We start from the raw sequence: 18,871 nt of genomic DNA, 5'->3' as shown, positions 1-18,871 counted from the left end.
GGGTTTCCTCCGAGATCTTCAGTTTCCTCCTACACTCCAAAGACGTACAGGTTTGTAGGTTAATTGGCTTGGTGTAAATGTAAAATTGTCCCTGGTGTGTGTGTAGGATAGTGTTAATGAGCGGGGGTGGCTGCTTGGTGCAGACTTAGTGGGCGCTGTTTCTCTAAGCTAAACTTATTTTTAAAAACGAACCCGAGGGGCAGCCTTTTTACACAAAGGGTGGTGGGTGTATGGAACGAGCTCCCGGAGGAGGTAGTTGAGGCAGGTACTATCGCATTGTTTAAGAAACATTTAGACAGGTCCATTCATTGGAGGGATATGGGCCAAATGCAGGCAGGTGGGACTGGTGTAGATGGGCCGTGTTGGTTGGTGTGGGCAAGTTGGGCCGAAGGACCTGTTTCCATGCTGTATAACTCTACAAGATGCTACCTCACCTGCTGAGTTACTCCAGCACTTTGTGTTTTATACATTCTGTTCCTTTGCTGATTTGACCATTAGGGTGGCACAATGGTACAGCAGTAGACCTGCTTCCTTACTGTGCCAGCCTCCCGGGTTGAATACTAACTATTACACCACTTACACCATCCCACACACATTAGGGATGATTTACAATTACACCAAGCCAACTAACCTACAAACCTGCACATCTTTGGAGTGTGGGAGGAAACTGGAGCACCCGGAGAAAGCCCAAGCAGGTCACGGGGAGAACGTACAAACTGAGTCCAGACCGCACCCGTAGTCAGGATCGAACCTGGGAACCTGACACTGTGTGGCAGCAACTCCACAGCTGTGCGACGGAGCCACGGAGATTTCCTCCCACATCACAAAGACGTGCGGGTCTGTAGGTTAATTGTCCTAACGTGATGAATATTAAAGGTAAAAGACGGAAATGCAACCATTAGAATATCCTCAATCTTAATGTCTCCAGAATGGGGCGGCAGGGTGGCACAGCAGAAGAGTTGCTGCCTTATGCCCCTGTCCCACTTGGGAAACCTGAACGGAAACCTCTGGAGACTTTGCTGGACCCAAGGTTTCCGCGCAGTTCCTGGAGGTTTTTGTCAGTCTCCCTACCTGCTTCCACTACCTGCAACCACCTGCAACCTCCGGGAACCGCACGGAAACCTTGGGTGGGGCGCAAAGTCTCCAGAGGTTTCCGTTCAGGTTTCCTAGGTGGGTCAGGGGCATTACAGCGGCAGAGACCCGGGTTCAATCCTGACCATGGGATGCCGTCTGTACGGAGTTTGTACATTCTCCTTATGACCTTGTGGGTTTCCTCCGGGTGCACCAGTTTCCGCCCACACTCCAATTGGCTACGGATTGTAAATGGTCTCTAGCGTGTGGGTGGGATAGTGCTAGTGTACGGGGTGATTGCTAGTCTGTGCGGAGTCGGTGGGCCGAATGGCCTGTTTCCGCGCTGTCCCTCCAAACCAAACTAAACTGAGCAGTTTGATTCTTCAGCTCTAGATTCCAGCATTTGCAATCTCTTGTGTCTCAATAATAAAATCGTGTGTCTGTCTCTTGCAGAATTGGAGGATGGCCCACGGATGGCCCAGAGACTACCACGCTCCAGGTCCCCATCCAGGCAACAGGTAGGAGTTCACCCACTTTGCTGCTGCCAGTTCTTTACTGGCAGTTCCCAGTTTATGCAAGAGTTCCATTCCTGACAGCAGCCTATAAACCGTTTGAATAAATGAATGAATGAATAAGTTTATTGGCTAAGTATTCACATACATGGAATTTGCCTTGGTGCTCCGCCCGCAAGTGATAACATGACATACAGTGTTTAAGAAGGAACTGCAGATGCTGGAAAATCGAAGGTACACAAAAATGCTGGAGAAACTCAGCGGGTGCAGCAGCATCTATGGAGCGAAGGAGATAGGCAAAGTTTCGGGCCGAAACCCTTCGGTTTCGGCCCGAAACGTTGCCTATCTCCTTCGCTCCATAGATGCTGCTGCACCCACATGACATACAGTGGCAGTTAGGAATGACACATAAAACATTAAACATTAATAATAAAACATTATTGATTAAACATGCGAGTTAAATAAAATACCAGAGCAAAAGGAGGCTACAGATTTTTAGTTATTGAGTAGAGCTACTACTCGTGGGGGAAAAAAAGCTGTTTTTATGACTGGCTTGTGGCAACTTTGACAGTCTGGAGTTGCCTTCCAGAGGGAAGTGATTCAAAGAGTTTGTGGCCAGGGTGAGAGGGGTCAGAGATGATCTTACCCGCTCGTTTCCTGCTCCTTGCAGTGTACAGTTCGTCAATGGAGGGAAGGTTGCAGCCAATAACCTTCTTAATTCCTAAGTGACCATTTTCAATGAGGGTTGACTCGCACGAACATTTCTTAATCAATGCCACTACAAAGATTGCAGATCATGTAATGTGCAGCAAAAAAAAAAACCCTCTGGAAGAACTCAAAGGGATCAAGCAGCATCTCAGTTCAGTTTAGTTTATTGTCACGTGTACCGAGGTACAGTGAAAAGTTTTTGTCAGCAGAAAGACAATACATGATTAAAATCAATCCATTTACAGTGTATAAGATACATGTGGAGGCACAAAGGGAATTCATTTGTTGCCATATAATTTAGTTTAGAGATACAGAGCGGAAACATGCATTTCGACCAACCGAGTCCGTGCCGACCAGCGATCCTCGCACATCCTACACACACACTCGGAGCTATTTTTACATTTACCCAAGCCAGTTTACCTACATATGTACGTCTTTGGAGTGTGGGAGGAAACCGAAGATCTTGGAGAAAACCCACGCGGTCATGGGGAGAACGTACAAACTCTGTACAGATAGCGTCTGTAGTCGGGATCGAACCCGGGTCTCCGACGCTGCTCTACTGCGACTCTACTGCTGCGCCACCCTGCTGCCCTATTCCTTGTTCATTTATTTACTGTCTTCCCCTGTAGAGTCATAGAGTGATACATTGTGGAAACAGGCCCTTCAGCCTAACTTGCACACACTGGCCAACATGTCCCAGCTACACTAGACCCGGGTAGCCTGTGCATGGTCCATATCCCTCCAAACCTGCCCAAACTAAACATTGCTGATACATGTACAATGGTACAGGATCAGAACCCCCCCACATCCAATGGATAATCCCAATACTGTAAAGTATCAATGAGTGTTACAATGTTTGATAAAGTATTTTACAAGTGTCAATAGAAGAGATTTGCTTTGTCAGTTTCCAGAGCAAATGTCTTAAGAGGCCTCCCACTGTGATTTAACAGGTGCAATTGTGTAGGAAGGAACTGTAGATGATGGCAAAGTGAAGAATGGGTGATGCTTCAGGTTGAAACCCTTCTTCTCAGCCTGAAGAAGGGTCTTGACCCGAAACGTTATTTATTCCAGTCTGTAAAAGGGTCTCGACCCGAAACGTCACCCATTCCTTCTCTCCAGAGATGCTGCCTCTCCCGCTGAGTTTCTCCAGTATTTTTGTGTCTACATCCAACCAATGATCACCAGCACACTAGCTCTATCCCACTCACTAGGGACAAATTAACATTTTTACTGAAGTCAATTGACGTACAAACAGGCAGGGCTTATTTCCACACTGTATCTCTAAAATAAAATCCAAATGCTGCCTGACCCGCTGAGTTACTCCAGCATGTTGCGTCTATCTTCAGTCTAAACCGGCATATATTCTTTACTATCTCTTTCTTTCTTATTTCTCTCTTTTTTTTTTAAAAAAGGAAGTTGTACAGGGAATGTATTATGTTAACATAATTTTGGGAACCTGGAAAAAGGTACCACTGTATTGTACTTCTAATAAATAAAATTTAAAAAATTTTTTTTAAATGAATAAATAAACTGAAAAAGTGCAAAATAAAACCTTCCCACACATTGAGTTTAGTAACGATTCACAGTCTGCTGATTCACAGTTAATCTTTAACAACTTTCACTTTACAGCGACAACTCTCTGGACGATCTCCATTACGAACTGTAAAGGAACACAGAGTGGTGAGTGTTTGCAAAGCTTTGCGTATAAATAACTCCCGTGGGCAAGGTAACATCTGAGGGTGAGTGAGTGCTCGCCCGTGTTTGAGTCATTGTGCAGATAACATCAGCAATTTTCCACACAAAAACAGGAAGTCAGATTCCTTTTAGTTTGCAGACAGACACAAAAAGCTGGAGTAACTCAGCGGGTCAGGGAGCGTGTCTGGATAAAAGCAATTGGTGATGTTTCGGGTCGAGACCCTTCTTCAGACTAAGAGTCAGGGGGAAAGGGAAATGAGTTATATAGATGATGATGTAGAGAGAGATATGGCATAGTTTAGCGACACAGCGCAGAAACAGGCCCTTCGGCCCACCGAGTCCGTGCCGACCAGCGATCCCGGTACACTAGCACTGTCCCACGCACACTGGGACAATTTACAATTTCACCAAAACCCCAATAAGCCTACAGGCCTGTACGTCTTTGGAGTGTTGGAGTAAACCGGAGCACCCGGGGAAAACGCACGCGGAGGACATACAAACTCCACACAGACAGCACCCGTAGTCAGGATCGAACCCGGGTCTCTGGCGCTGTGAGGCAGCGACTCTACCGCTGAGCTAACGTGCTGCCCTAACCATTCTCTAAACCACTTCAGTTACAACATTGAACTGAGGACTGTCAATATTTGAACTGTCTACCCTTGCAAGTAAAGTGTGCCAAAGGGCAGATGCCAGGTCTCCTGGCCAATATCAATACCTCAGTCCATATCTGGTCAGTATCCCATTAAGTGTGGTTGTGATCAAATTCACCGCGCTGTATCCCACACTGCAAGAGTAAATGCATTAAACAAAGGTACATAAATGGCTGCAAATTGTACCGGGCGACATAGCTCATGTTTCAATGAGTGAGGTCCAGCACAAGGAACAGCATCTCATATTTCACTTGGATATTTTGCACCCCAGAGGTATGAACATTGACCACTCTAATTTTAGAATGCCCTTGCTTTCTCCCTCCTTCCCCTCTCCCTCCCTTCTCCCTCAAGTCCTATTATCACCGCCTATTTCTTTTCTCTTTCCCGCCCCCCCCCCTCTCGACATCAGTCTGAAGAATGTGACACGTGAAAATAAACGAAACTGAACCAAACTATCTCTAAACTAAAACTAAACCCATTGTCTGTGAGCGAGTGCTAGAATTAGTGACAATAATATGGATTGATTAAAAGAGTTTGGTTGGATTAATGGTTGGTGATTACTGTGGACTCAGTGGGCCAAAGTGCCTGTCCCCATGCTGGTAGACAAAAATGCAGGAGAAACTCAGCGGGTGAGGCAGCGTCTATGGAGCGATGGAATAGGTGACATTTAGGGTCTCCCGAAACGTCATCTATTCATTCGCTCCATAGATGCTGCCTCACCTGCTGAGTTTCTCCAGCAGTTTGTCTACCTTCGATTTTACCAGCATCTGCAGTTCTTTCTTAATCTGTTCCCATGCTCTATCCCTCTATCCTTAAACGCAGGGACTATCGCAACGTTTAAGGAACATTTAGGCAGGTACATGGATAGGACAGGTTTGGAGAGATATGGACCAAACACGGGCAGGTGGGACTAGTGTAGATGGGACATGTTGGCCCGTGTGGGCAAGTTGGGCCGAAGGGCCTGTTTCCACACTATGGCTCAAGCCATGTTGATTAAGAGGAGAAAGATCTCAGTATCTTAAATTCTCCTTATGTGCCACAAATCCTCTGCTCCATAATCAAAGCTAATTTCTTGACTTTGTGTTTGCAGATACTAAGGAATTCGGAAGTATTTGGCTTCTATGAAGCAGTCGGTTTGCAGTTTTTCCCCCAAGCTATTGATGGATGTTGGAAGTTCCATGAGTTCCCCTGGGATAAGCTTTTCTTCCTGAATTCCGTGCAGGCTACGAACCCTCTCCTCCTTGCCTCGACCCAGATAGTTACAGAACTGAAGCACAAGCAAACGAGGATCCAGCTGTTTCTTTACCCACCCGACGTGTGAAACTGGGACGCACGGAGAAGGCTCCTCTTCTTTGCAAGAAACCGCGACTCAAAATCTTGCACTGTTCATCCGATGTTCTGGGCTTAAACGGACTTTAGGAGCCAGATTGGTATCTGCAAAACGATTGGACTCTGAGTGCGAGTTATCTTTTCACGTTAAGAAACACGAGTTGTTTTTAACATGTGGGATGCAGTCCAAAGCAAGAGTTGGCGGAGATAGGGACTTCCCCAAGTCACAAATTATTGAGCATGCCATGATAGTATATATCTTCACGGTGCCATATCACTTTCCTACCACTAATTCCCAGTCACCTAGTCATTCCTAACCAACAGCAAACCCGGAGCATTCAATGGGACGTTATAGAGCTGGCCAAAAATGTCCTCGTGCTTAATTAGAGGCTATAGAATCAATGTTACTGCACCTCTATTATAAGTATCTACCACTAGTAGAATTAAGTTGATGAAGGCGAGTATTTTAAAACTCTGCTTTTATGCACTTTTGTGCCTGTATATGACTGTGAACAGTTAAACAACCTTGCCGCTATGATGTGAAGTGTGAATTCTAGGCTTTCCTTAATTATTTTTTTTAAAGTAATTTTTATAAAGTTGCCAAGATGTTCTGTCCAAAAGAGGTACACGCTCGCTGATTTGAGATGGGAATTGTTCCCAACGCCATGGGATATGAACAAAAACAAAGATGTTTGCACAGGTCCATGGATAGGACAGGTTTAGAGGGATATGGGGCAAACGCGGGCAGGTAGGACTAGTGTAGGTGAGGCATAGCGTAGACACAAAAGATGGGCCTTCTGAAAAGATGGGTCTCCTAGAGATGCTGCCTGACCCGCTGAGTTACTCCATCTTTATGTGATATTCTTCGGTTTAAACTAGCGTCTGCAGTTCCTTCCTGCACCGAAGTAGGGAGGTTATACTTCAGTTACCTGGGGTGTTGCTAACTAAAGCCCCTGTCCCACTTAGGAGACCTAAACAGCAACCTCTGGTGACCTTGCCCGCCACCCAAAAAAAAATCAAGGTCGAGGTGACCCGCAACCTCCTACCACCTCCCACACATATGTTGAAAACCTTCCTCAACTATGAAGAAAACCGGCTTCAACTAAAAAATTATCGATTTTTAAAATGCCAACCTATTTTTAATGGAGGCTGGTTTTTAATCATGATGAAAAAATAGCAGCGACCTAGATGAAGCCTCGACCACGCGGAAACCACTTTCGACCATTAGGGAGAGTGACCAAAACCTCATGGGAACCTTTGGTGGCGGGCAAGGTCACCAGAGGTTGCTGTCTAGGTCTCCTAAGTGGGACAGGGGCTTAAAGACTACATCTTGAGGACTTCCTCACTTAAGGAAGAACCTTAACGCATCAGAAGCCAGCCAGGGAAGGTTGACCGGATAAGTGTGTGGAATGGGTGGTTGCCTTTTGTGGAAGAGTTGCACGAGATGGGTTTGAATCCACAGGAGTTGAGTGGATGTTACATTGAAACGTGAAGATATCTCAATGGTGAATGTGGAACCCTACATGGTGGCTGTATGACTACAACAGTCCACATAACACTGTGTGGTACAAGGCCAGGTAGTAGTCAGTGATTGTAATATATTGTACTTGGATTGCTTGCATAAAACTGCTGTGATTATTGAGGGGCTGCTCACTGAAGCTCAGCCCCAGAAATGAATTGAAAGTCCATGAACATGTCAAATAGCCGTCCCCATGTCAATGTTCAGATGAGCAAGACCTTATTAGAACATAGGAGATAGTATAGTGCGGGTAGACACAAAGTGCTGGAGCAACTCGATACGATACGATAGACCTTTATTTATCCCAGGAGGTGAAATTGGTCTTCAGCCAGCAGTCATGAAAATACATGAAACATGAAATTAAAGTGGTGAGTAGAAAGGATTGGGGACGTGCAAAGGGGGGAGGAGGGGAGTCGGTCTCAGTAGGGGGGGAGGAGTTGTACAGTTTGATAGCCACAGGGAAGAAGGATCTCCTGTGGCATTCTGTGCTGCATCTTGGTGGAACCAGCCTGTTGCTGAAGATGCTCCTAGAGGGCGTCAGGTTTCACCCAGACAGGTTGGCCCGCTGCAACTCAACAGGACCGGCAGCATCTCTGCAGCATAACTGCCTGAACACAGGGTGCGTCCAGGACGCTGTCATTTTAGGGGGAAATTTTGAAGGAGACTTTAGCGAGAGTGGTGAATCTCTAACTCATTAGGCCAGTTCATTGGCTATATTTAAGAGGGAGGTTAGATGTGTGGTCTTTAAGTGAAAGACCTGTCCTGGGACGACCAAATTGTCCACTCTAGACTTTAATTGACGTATTTTACTCTAGTTTAGAGGTTTAGAGATGGAAGTAGGCCATTTGGCCCACCGGGTCCGTGCCGACCAGCGATCACCCCGCACACTAGCACTATCCTACACACATTGGGGACAATTTACAATTTTTACCGAAGCTAATTAACCTACAAACCTGCATGCCTTTGGATTGTGGGAGGAATCCGGAACTCCCGGAGAACACCAATGCGTTCACAGGCAAAAATGTACAAACTCCCTACAGACAGCACCCGTAGTCGGGATCGAACCAGGGTCTCTGGCGGTGTGAGGGCCTGATTGTTAAGGGCTTAGACACACTAGAGACGGGAAACTTGTACCCGATGTTCGGGGAGTCCAGAACCAGGGGCCACACAGTTTAAGAATAAGGAGCAAGCCATTTAGAACGGAGACGAGGAAACGCTTTTTCTCACTGAGAGTGGCGAGTCTGTGGAATTCTCTGGCTCAGAGGGCGGTGGAGGCCGGTTTGCTGGATACTTTCAAGAGAGAGCTAGATGGGGCCCTTAAAAATAGCAGAGTCGGGGGATATGGGGAAAAGGCAGTAAAAGGGTACTGATTGGAGATGATCAGCCATGATCACATTGAATGGCGGTGCTGGCTCGAAGGGCCGATTGGCCTACTCCTGCACCTATTGTCTATTGAGGCAGCAACTCTCCCGCTGAGCCACTGTGCTGCCCACTCGTGCCTCTTTTTATTATGTCGAATACTGTTTGCGAGTTGATTGATCTACTAATCCAGCTGGCAAAGGACGCATGTTTCCATGGTCAAAGCTGCATGTCTCCATGTCTCTGTTTACAGGGCCTCTGTAATGTCATTTACGATGCTTGCAAGATTTACTGCTTCCAGGACGGCAGCGAGCCAAGGCGACTATTTGCATGCCACCCACAGATGCAGATCCACCATCACACTCTTAAATCTCCACTCCCACCGCACATTTTTTACGTTCGGACTTTGCTGGCTTTACCTTGCACTAAATGTTGTTCCCTTATCATGTATCTGTACACTGTAAACGGCTCGATTGTAATCATGTATTGTCTTTCTGCTGACTGGTTAGCACGCAACAAAAGCTTTTCACTGTACCTCGGTACATGTGTCAAGAAACTGAACTGAAATGCAGTTTGACTCTCTGAAATACGGCAACGTTATGTAAATAAAATTAACTGAGCTTACAAGTGTTTAACGATTTAATGTACTCTGTTAGTTAACGAACTGTAATTAATTACTGCCACCATATTCTTGCTGTAATTACTACCCTAACGACTGTATTACTGAGACAATACTAGGGGCCGGCTTTTAAGTGCAGATCTTTGCAAAAAAAGTTTGACAAAATAAGCCTTCGAAGCATCACGCAGTTTACCTTGTGGTATATATCAATGCATCTTTTTTACTTGCTGTGTATAAACAGTATATAAAACATCGCCCACTGTCTCAATTCATCTGACAACTTTAAACCTGATAAGAGATTACAAGACGATAGACACAAAATGCTGGAGTAGCTCAGCGGGATGTTTCAGGTCAACACCCTTATTCACACCGAAGCCGTCTGAAGAAGGGTCTCGAACTGAAACATCACCCATTCCTTCTCTCCAGAGATGCTGCCTGGCCCGCTGAGTTACTCCAGCATGTTGTGTATTTTCGGGGTAAACCAGCATCTGGAGTTCCTTCCTACACATCCAGCTTAATCTCAACTGAAATCATTGATTTACCAAAGGAGAAAGGTTATGAACTCATTATTTTTAATGTTGATACAATGAGACAATTTATTTGTTCAAGAGGGAACTGCAGATGCTGGAAGATCGAAGGTACATAAAATTGCTGGAGAAACTCAGCGGGTGCAGCAGCATCTATGGAGCGAAGGAGATAGGCAACGTTTCGGGCCGAAACCCTTCTTCAGACTGATGGGGGGGGGGGGGGGGAGAAGGAAGGAAAAGGGGAGGAGGAGGAGCCCGAGGGCAGGCTGATAGGAGGGTGGGAGGAGACAGCTAGAGGGTTAAGGAAGGGGAGGAGACAGCAAGGGCTAGCAAAATTGGGAGAATTCAATGTTAATGCCATTCGGACGCAAGGTCCCCAGGCGGAATATGAGGTGCTGTCCCTCCAATTTCCGCTGTTGCTCGCTCTGGCAATGGAGGAGACCCAGGACAGAGAGGTCAGATTGGGAATGGGAGGGGGAGTTGAAGTGCTGAGCCACGGGGAGGTCAGGTTGGTTATTGCGGACCGAGCGGAGGTGTTCGGCGAAACGATCGCCCAACCTGCGCTTGGTCTCCCCGATGTAAATCAGCTGACATCTAGAGCAGCGGACGCAGTAGATGAGGTTGGAGGAGATGCAGGTGAACCTTTGTCGCACCTGGAACGATTGCTTGGGTCCTTGAATGGAGTCGAGGGAGGAGGTGAAGGGACAGGTGTTGCATTTCTTGCGGTTGCAGCGGAAAGTACTCGGGGAGGGGGTGGTGCGGGAGGGAAGGGAAGAATTGACAAGGGAGTTGCGGAGGGAGCGGTCTTTGCGGAAGGCAGACAAGGGGGGAGATGGGAAGATGTGGCGAGTGGTGGGGTCACGTTGGAGGTGGCGGAAATGGCGGAGGATTATGTGTTGTATTTGCCGGCTGGTGGGGTGAAAGGTGAGGACCAGAGGGACTCTGCCCTTGTTGCGAGTGTGGGGATGGGGAGAGAGAGCAGTGTTACAGTGTTACAGTTTATTTGTTGTCATTTGAACCTCATTGAGGTTCAAACGAAATTTGGTTTCTGCAGTCATACACACAAGAAAAAGAACCAAGACACAACACAATTTACAACACAGTGAGGAGGAGATTCACTGTGATGGAAGGCAAAGTCTTATCTCTCCCCTGCACTCCTCATTCTCCTCCCGATGTCAGAATCAAAGCCCCCGGCGGGCGATGGTAAGTGTCCCACGGCCATTAAAACCGTGCCGGGTGATGCAAGACTGCGCTTCGGGTCTTGGTGTTGGAGCCCCCGGCGGGCGCTAGCAAGTCCCACGGCTGTTAAAGCCACGCGGGGCGATGTAAGGCCCTGCTCCAGGTAATTTTCAACCCCGCAACTCGGGCGGGAGAAGTCGCCGTTGCGGAAGCCCCGAAAAGCGGTCTCCCAGCAGGGACCCTCGGGCTCCCGGTGTTACCGTCCACCAGACCTGCGTTTGTAGCCTCCGGATCTCCGAGTTCGGGCCGCAGCAGCGCGCCACCATCGCTCCTCCCGCTCCGAACTCGGCCGGCTCCATGATGGTGGGTAAGTCCGCAGCTCCGCGACTGGAGCCCCAGGTCGTTCCGGTTGGAGGCCGCTCCACGGCGCTCGGCCCCAACGAAAACGGAGACCCGATAGAGAAAAGGTCGGATTCTCCGTGCAGGGGAAAGATTTTAAAACTTTCCGCTCACCCCCCCACCTCCCCAGCCCCCACACACATACCCAGTTAAAATAAAAATACTTTAAACTACATTCAAACGAGACAAAAAATAAAAAACGAGAGATGGACTACAGAGGCCGCTGCCACGTGAGTCGGGCCACCCACCCAAGGTCTAATGACTGTGATGTTGTTGGCTGGTCGGTGAAAGAATGCCAATATCTGTGAAATGTCATCATTTCGACTTTGCTCAGTTCAACAAACCAGTAGCAATCAGAAAACGGGCACCATTCAGGAATTTTTACAGTCAAATCACTTCCGTGATTAGTAATCATTCACTGAGAGGGCGGTGGGTTTATAGAATGAGCTGCCAGAGGAGGTAGTTGGGGCAGGTACCATATCAATGTTTAAATGAAAGACTCAAAATGCTGGAGTAACTCAGCGGGTCAGGCAGCATCTCTGGGGGGTCATGGATTGGTGACGTTTCTGGGTTGGGACCATTTATGTTTTGTTTACAGACACAATGCAGAAAAAGGCCCTTCTGCCCATCGAGTCCGCGCTGACCAGCGATCCCCGTACACTAACACTATCCTGCACACACTGGAGACCATTTACAAGTACACCAAGCCAATGGGCCTACAAACATGTACTTCTTTGGAGTGCGGGAGGAAACTGGAGCGCCTGGGGGAAACCCACGCAGGTCACAAACTCTGTACGGGCAGCACCCATAGTCAGGATCGAACCCGGGTCTTTGGCACTGTAAGGCAGCAACTCTGCCGCTGCGCCACCGTGCCGCGCTATTACATCAAGGCAAAGATGTGAGTCAATGACTGACAGGAATAGTTTGTTAGACCGGGATAAGATTGTACATCTGTAATAACCTCCGGCAGTTATCAGTGTCTTTACTGCAATGGTATTATTCGGAGTGTCATGATGTCCTGCAAACCGCACAGAAGGAGCCAACATAGAAAATAGGTGCAGGAGTAGGCCATTCGGCCCTTCGAGCCTGCACCGCCATTCAATATGACCATGGCTGATCGTCCAACTCAGTATCCTGTACCTGCTTTTTCTCCATACTCCCCTGATCCCTTTAGCCACAAGGGCCACATCTAACTCCCTCTTAAATATAGCCAATGAACTGGCCCTCTTAAATATAGCCAATGAACCTTCTGCAGCAGAGAGTTCCAGAGATTCACCACTCTCTGTGTGAAAAATGATTTTCTCATCTCGGTACTAAAAGATTTCCCCTTTATCCTTAAACTGTGACCCCTTGTCCTGGACTTCCCCAACAACGGGAACAATCTTCCTGCATCTAGCCTGTCCAACCCCTTAAGAATTTTGTAAGTTTCTATAAGATCCCACCTCATATGGGCGGCACGGTGGCACAGCTGGTAGAACTGTCACCTCACAGCACCAGAGACCCCGGTTCGATCCCGACCTCTGCTGCTGTCTGTGTGAAGTTTGCACGTTCTCCCTGTGGCCGCAAGGGTTTCCTCCGGGTGCTCCGGCTTCCACTATCCAAAGACGTACGGGTTTGTAGGTTAATTGGCCTCTGATAATTGTCCCTCGTGTGTAGGGAGTGGATGTGAAAGTGGCATGGACTCAGTGGGCCGAAGGGCCTTCTTGAACTAAACTTAGCTGTTCTCAGCTGAATAGAGATAAGGACTGTCAGAAGGGCTTAACAATGTACACTTGTAACTGGTTTTTAAACCCACATTAATTACTTTATGGCATGAAAGCTTAGCATAGATCTTCTGAGCTACAATGGGCAAGATTGAACAAGGATCTTTGTATGTGTAGGAATGAATGAATACGTTTATCGGCCAAGTATTCACATACAAGGCATTTGCCTTGGTGCTCCGCCCACAAGTGACAACATGACATACAGTGACGGTTAAGGACAATTAACAGAAGCCAATTAACCGACAAACCTTCATGCCTTTGGGGTGTGGCGGGAAACCGGCCACAGAGTGTGTGGGTGCGTGGAACAAGCTGCCAGAGGAGGTAGTTGAAGCTGGGACTATCCCGTCGTTTAAGAAACAGTTGGACAGGTACATGGACAGGGCAGGACCAAGCGCAGCCAAGTGGGACTAGGGTAGATGGGACATTGTTGGTCAGTGTGGGCGAGTTGGGCCGAAGGGCCTGTTTCCACACTGTGTTACTCTATGTTTTTAAGAAGGAACTGCAGATGCCGGAAAATCGAAGGTACACAAAAATGTTGGAGAAACTCAGCAGGTGCAGTAGCATCTAAGGAGCGAAGGAGATAGGCAACGTTTTGGGCCGAAACCCTTCTTCAGAGTGAAGAAGGGTTTTGGCCCGAAACGTTGCCTATCTCCTTCGCTCCATAGATGCTGCTGCACCCGCTAAGCTTCTCCAGAATATTTGTCTACCCTGTGTTACTCTATGACTCTATGACACCTGGAGAAAACCTACGCGGTCACAGTGAGAATGTACAAACTCCGTACAATGTACGAACCACCCAGTCTCTGTTTTAAATGATGATCAAACCTCCACATCCCTACAACATAGAGGATTCCAAGATTCACCACCATTCGGGTCCTAGTAATTTTCCTCATCTAAGTTCCATGGGGCCTACTCCAAATGTGTTCACCCTGGTTGTTTAGCCTAGTTTAGTTTATTGTCACGTGGACTGAGGTAGAGTGAAAAACTTTTGTTGCGTGCTATCCATTCAGCAGAAAGACACTACATGACTATACATTAGAGGAAGAGACTGACTTTGATGCCTTCCTTAACAGTGGGAAACTTTTGATTCTGCTGTGTGGGGATGTTTTATGTTGAATTCTATCAACTCTTATGTTGCGTTCTTTATTTTCATTGCATGGCTGTACGGTTATTACATTTCACTGTGCCAACTGGCATATGTGACAAATAAATGTATCTTGTATCTTATCTTGTATCTTGACTACAAGCGAGCCGTCCACAGTGTACAGATTATAGGATAGGATAATGGGGATAAAGACATCCGAGGGATCACCAATGACTCCATTTACACCTCATGCTGCCTCAGCAAGGCCACCAACATAATCAAGGATGAGTCACTCCCCGGCCACTCCCTCTTCTCCCCTCTCCCATCGGGCAAAAGAAATAGAAATAGTATGAAAACGCACACCTCCAGATTCAGGGACAGTTTCTTCCTGGCTGTTATCGGGCAACTGAACCATCCGACCACAGCTAGAGAGAAGTCCTCATCCACTATCTACCTCATTGGAGACCCTTAGAAACATAGAAAATAGGTGCAGGAGTAGGCCATTCGGCCCTTCGAGCCTGCACCGCCATTCAATATGATCATGGCTGATCATCCAACTCAGTATCCTGTACCTGCCTTCTCTCCATACCCTCTGATCCCTTTAGTCACAAGGGCCACATCTAACTCCCTCTTAAATATAGCCAATGAAACAACAAAACTGTACGTCTTTGGAGTGTGGGAGGAAACCGAAGATACCGGAGAAAACCCACGCAGGTCACGGGGAGAACGCACAAACTCCGTACAGACAGCGCCCGTAGTCAGAATCGAACCTGGGTCTCCGGCGCTGCATTCGCTGTAAGGCAGCAACTCTACCGGTGCGCCACCGTGACCGCCCTTTCTCACTGTTCGATCTTTGATCGGACTTTATCCCGCACTAAACATTATTCCTGTTATACCCGTTATCACGTATCTGCACACTGTGGTCGGCCCGATTGTGATCATGTGTCATCTTTCCGCTGACTGGTTAGTGGAAGCATCCTCCCCACATCCACTCTATCCAGGCTTTTATCTGATCTGTTGGATAGCAGGCGGAAAAAAAGCCCTTCACTGTACCTCGCGAGGTACACTTGACAATAATAATCCGAATCCCAATCCACTATTGCTGCCTTCAAATGACCTTGTCATGAAGGTCAACGTACTTCTGCTTTTCCAACCCTTCATTCATTGTGTATTTCTGGGTGTTAGCTGAAGCGTGCAACATCAAAAGATAACTCTGAAAATGGGAGATAAAGTTGGAAGCAAGATTGAGATAAGAGTTATTTTGTGCTGGAGTTGTTTACAGTGGTTCTGCATTTTATCTCTGCTGCGCCGTGACTGAACAGGTGCGGGTGTGTCAGGTGAGGCGCCAAGTTTGGAGGAAGATCGCCTGTCTTCAGTCTCCCAGAAAGACATCTGTCTTATGTCAAAGGAAAAGCCATTATCACAGCAACAGTGGAGAGGGTTCAAGTTTAGGTTAAGAGGTTATGAGCGCAAAAACAGGCTCTCTCTGTCCTCCGAGTCCACGCCAACCAGCCATCCCCAATAGTACAGGTGTCAGATGCTATTGGGAGAAGGCAGGAGAATGGGGTTAGGAGGAAGAGATAGGTCAGCCATGATTGAATGGCGGAGTAGACTTGATGGGCCAAATGGCCTAATTCATAGAAACATAGAAACAGAGAAAATAGGTGCAGCAGTAGGCCATTCGGCCCTTCGAGCCTGCAACGCCATTCGATATGATCATGGCTGATCATCCAACTCAGTATTCCATCCCTGCCTTCTCTCCATACACCCTGAATCCTTTAGCCACAAGGGCCACATCTAACTCCCTCTTAAATATAGCCAATGAACTGGCCTCGACTGTGGCAGAGAATTCCACAGATTCACCACTCTCTGTGTAAAAAATGATTTTCTCATCTCGGTCCTAAAAGACTTCCCCCTTATCCTTAAACTGTGACTCCTAGTTCTGGACTTCCCCAACATTGGGAACAATCTTCCTGCATCTGGCCTGTCCAACCCCTTAAGAATTCCGAGCACATGACCCTGTGACCATGTTCGGTTTCCCCCCACATTCTAAAGACGTACATGTTTGTAGGTTCATTGGCTTGGTATAAGTGTAAATTCTCCCTAGTGTGTGCAGGATAGTTAAGGTGCGGGGATCGCTGGTTGGTGGGCCGAAGGGCCCGTTTCCGCGCTGTATCTCTAAACTAAACTGGTCTAAAGCAGCATCATTCTGGACACTAGGGACAATTTGCCATTTTACCAAAGCCAATTAACCTACAAGCCAGTAGGTCTTTGGATTGTGGGAGGAAACCGGAGCCGCTGGGGAAAACCCACGCAAGTCACGGGGAGATCGTACAAACTTCGTACAGACAGCACCTGTAGTCGGGATGGAACCCGGGTCTCTGGCGTTGTGAGGCAGTGCCTGTCCCACTTAGGAAACCTGAACGGAAACCTCTGGAGACTTTGCGCGCCGCCCAAGGTTTCCGTGCGGTTCCCGGAGGTTGCAGGTGGTTGCCGGAGGTTGCGGGTAGTGGAAGCAGGTAGGGAGACTGACAAAAACCTCTGGGAACCGCATGGAAACCTTGGGTGGGGCGCAAAGTCTCCAGAGGTTTCCGTTCAGGTTAACGTTCAGGTTTCCTAAGTGGGACAGGGACATTACTCTGCCGCTGCGCCACCGTGGCTGGTTGTGATTTTTGTATGAGCCGTGAGAAATCTGTACCTGCAAATGGAAAAATAAAACCTAGTTCAGCCCTAATTGCTGTCGACGGATCAAATAAACAGACCAATCTTTCCCTGGCACGTTCGATAGTACAGATAATCGGAGCCAGAAGTGATTTAGGGATCGTGTTTAAGAAGGAACTGCAGATGCTGGAAAATCGAAGGTACACAAAAAAGCTGGAGAAACTCAGCAGGTGCAGCAACATCTATGGAGCGAAGGAAATAGGCAACGTTTCGGGCCGAAACCCTAGATGGAAATAGGCAATGTTTCGGGCCCGAAACGTCGCCTATTTCCTTCGCTCCATAGATGCTGCTGCACCCGCTGAGTTTCTCCAGCTTTTTTGTGTACCTGTGATTTAGGGATCGTTGCTCGTGTGTTATAAGCAGACAGAGCAAGTTTGCTTTTATGGCAACTCGTATGTCCCTGCTAACCCAAAGTGGGAGGCTGGATGGCTGCAGGAAGTTTTCTGAACTTTAAACCTTGGCGACAGTCAGTCTTTACAAATAAAAGTTCCAAATGCCCATAGAACTCGTGATATTGGAAGGAAGTGCAGATGCTGGTTTACACCGGAGAGAGAGGCAACATGCCAAACAGACTGTCTCTTCAGACTGAAGAAGGGTTCACGCATTCCTTCTCTCCAGGGATGCTGCCTGGCCCACTGAGTTACTCCAGCATTTTGTGTCTATCTTTGTGACATTGGTAGGCAGTGGGGGGGTGGGGGAGGAGGGAAGGGGGGAGAAGGAACACGGAGGTGAGGTCGTCTGACTGCTTTGTGCAAATACAATGAGAGCAAGTGAAAGCATGACTCATTGCAGAAGCATTCTCCACCCACGCTCTGTTTTGCTGTCTCTCCTCTCTGTGACATTATGCTGTAATCCTTTTAGTTCAAGAAACAACTGCAGACACTGGTTAAAATGGAAGGTAGACACAAAATGCTGGAGTAACTCAAAGGGTGAGGCAGCATCTAAGGAGAGAAGGAATTGGCGACGTTTCGGATCGAGATTCTTCTTCAGACCTTATCTCCATAGATGCTGCCTGTCCCGCTGAGTTACTCCAGCATTCTGTGTCTACCTTCGATTTTAACCAGCATCTGCAGTTCTTTCTTACACATTTTGTCCACTCCATTGCATATAAGGTATGCCTCCCGCCACCTCAAGGACATAGAAACATAGAAATTAGTCTATAGGCCATTGTCCCTTCGAGCCTGCACCGCCCAATATGACATCGATCATCTGTATCCCGTACCTGCCTTCTCTCCATACCCCCTGATCCCCTTAGGGGCCACATCTCCCTGGACCTCTTAAATATAGATATCGAAACCTGAAACATCACCTATTCCTTCTCTCCTTAGCTGCTGCCTCACCTGCTGAGTGACTCCGGCATTTTTTATCCTGTCAGTTTAGTTTAGTTTAGAGATACATCGCGGAAACAGGCCCTTCGGTCCACCGGGTCCGTGCCGACCAGCGATCCCCGCATATTAACACTACCCTACACACATCAGGGACAATTTGTACATTTATACCTAGACGATTCACCTACAAAACTGTACGTCTTTGGAGTGTGGGAGGAAACCGAAGATGTCGGTGAAAACCCACGCCAGTCACGGGGAGAACGCACAATCTCTGTGCAGACAGCACCCGTAGTGGGGATCGAACCCAGGTCTCCGGCGCTGCATTCGCTGTAAGGCAGCAACTCTACCGCTGCGCCACCGTGACTGCCCTTTCTCGTTGACTATGGCAATCTGCCCAAGCCAACCCCT

General features: G+C 47.7%; 1 protein-coding gene across 1 annotated transcript in view; it reads left to right on the top strand.

The window, feature by feature from the left end:
* Nucleotides 1-5,863, top strand: part of LOC129708877 (uncharacterized) — a 44,695-nt gene extending 38,832 nt beyond the window's left edge. Inside the window, exons 7-9 of the mRNA XM_055654924.1 lie at nt 1,525-1,589; nt 3,921-3,971; nt 5,727-5,863. Of these exons, the coding sequence (XP_055510899.1) occupies nt 1,525-1,589; nt 3,921-3,957 (102 nt within the window). The 3' untranslated portion in view covers nt 3,958-3,971; nt 5,727-5,863. The remainder of the gene's footprint in view (nt 1-1,524; nt 1,590-3,920; nt 3,972-5,726) is intronic.
* The last annotated feature ends 13,008 nt before the right edge of the window (nt 5,864-18,871 follow it).

Source organism: Leucoraja erinacea, chromosome 24, assembly GCF_028641065.1.
Source record: "Leucoraja erinacea ecotype New England chromosome 24, Leri_hhj_1, whole genome shotgun sequence".
NCBI lineage: Eukaryota > Metazoa > Chordata > Chondrichthyes > Rajiformes > Rajidae > Leucoraja > Leucoraja erinaceus.
Note: the sequence above shows the minus strand (reverse complement) of the source record. Positions and strands in the feature narration are given on the sequence as shown.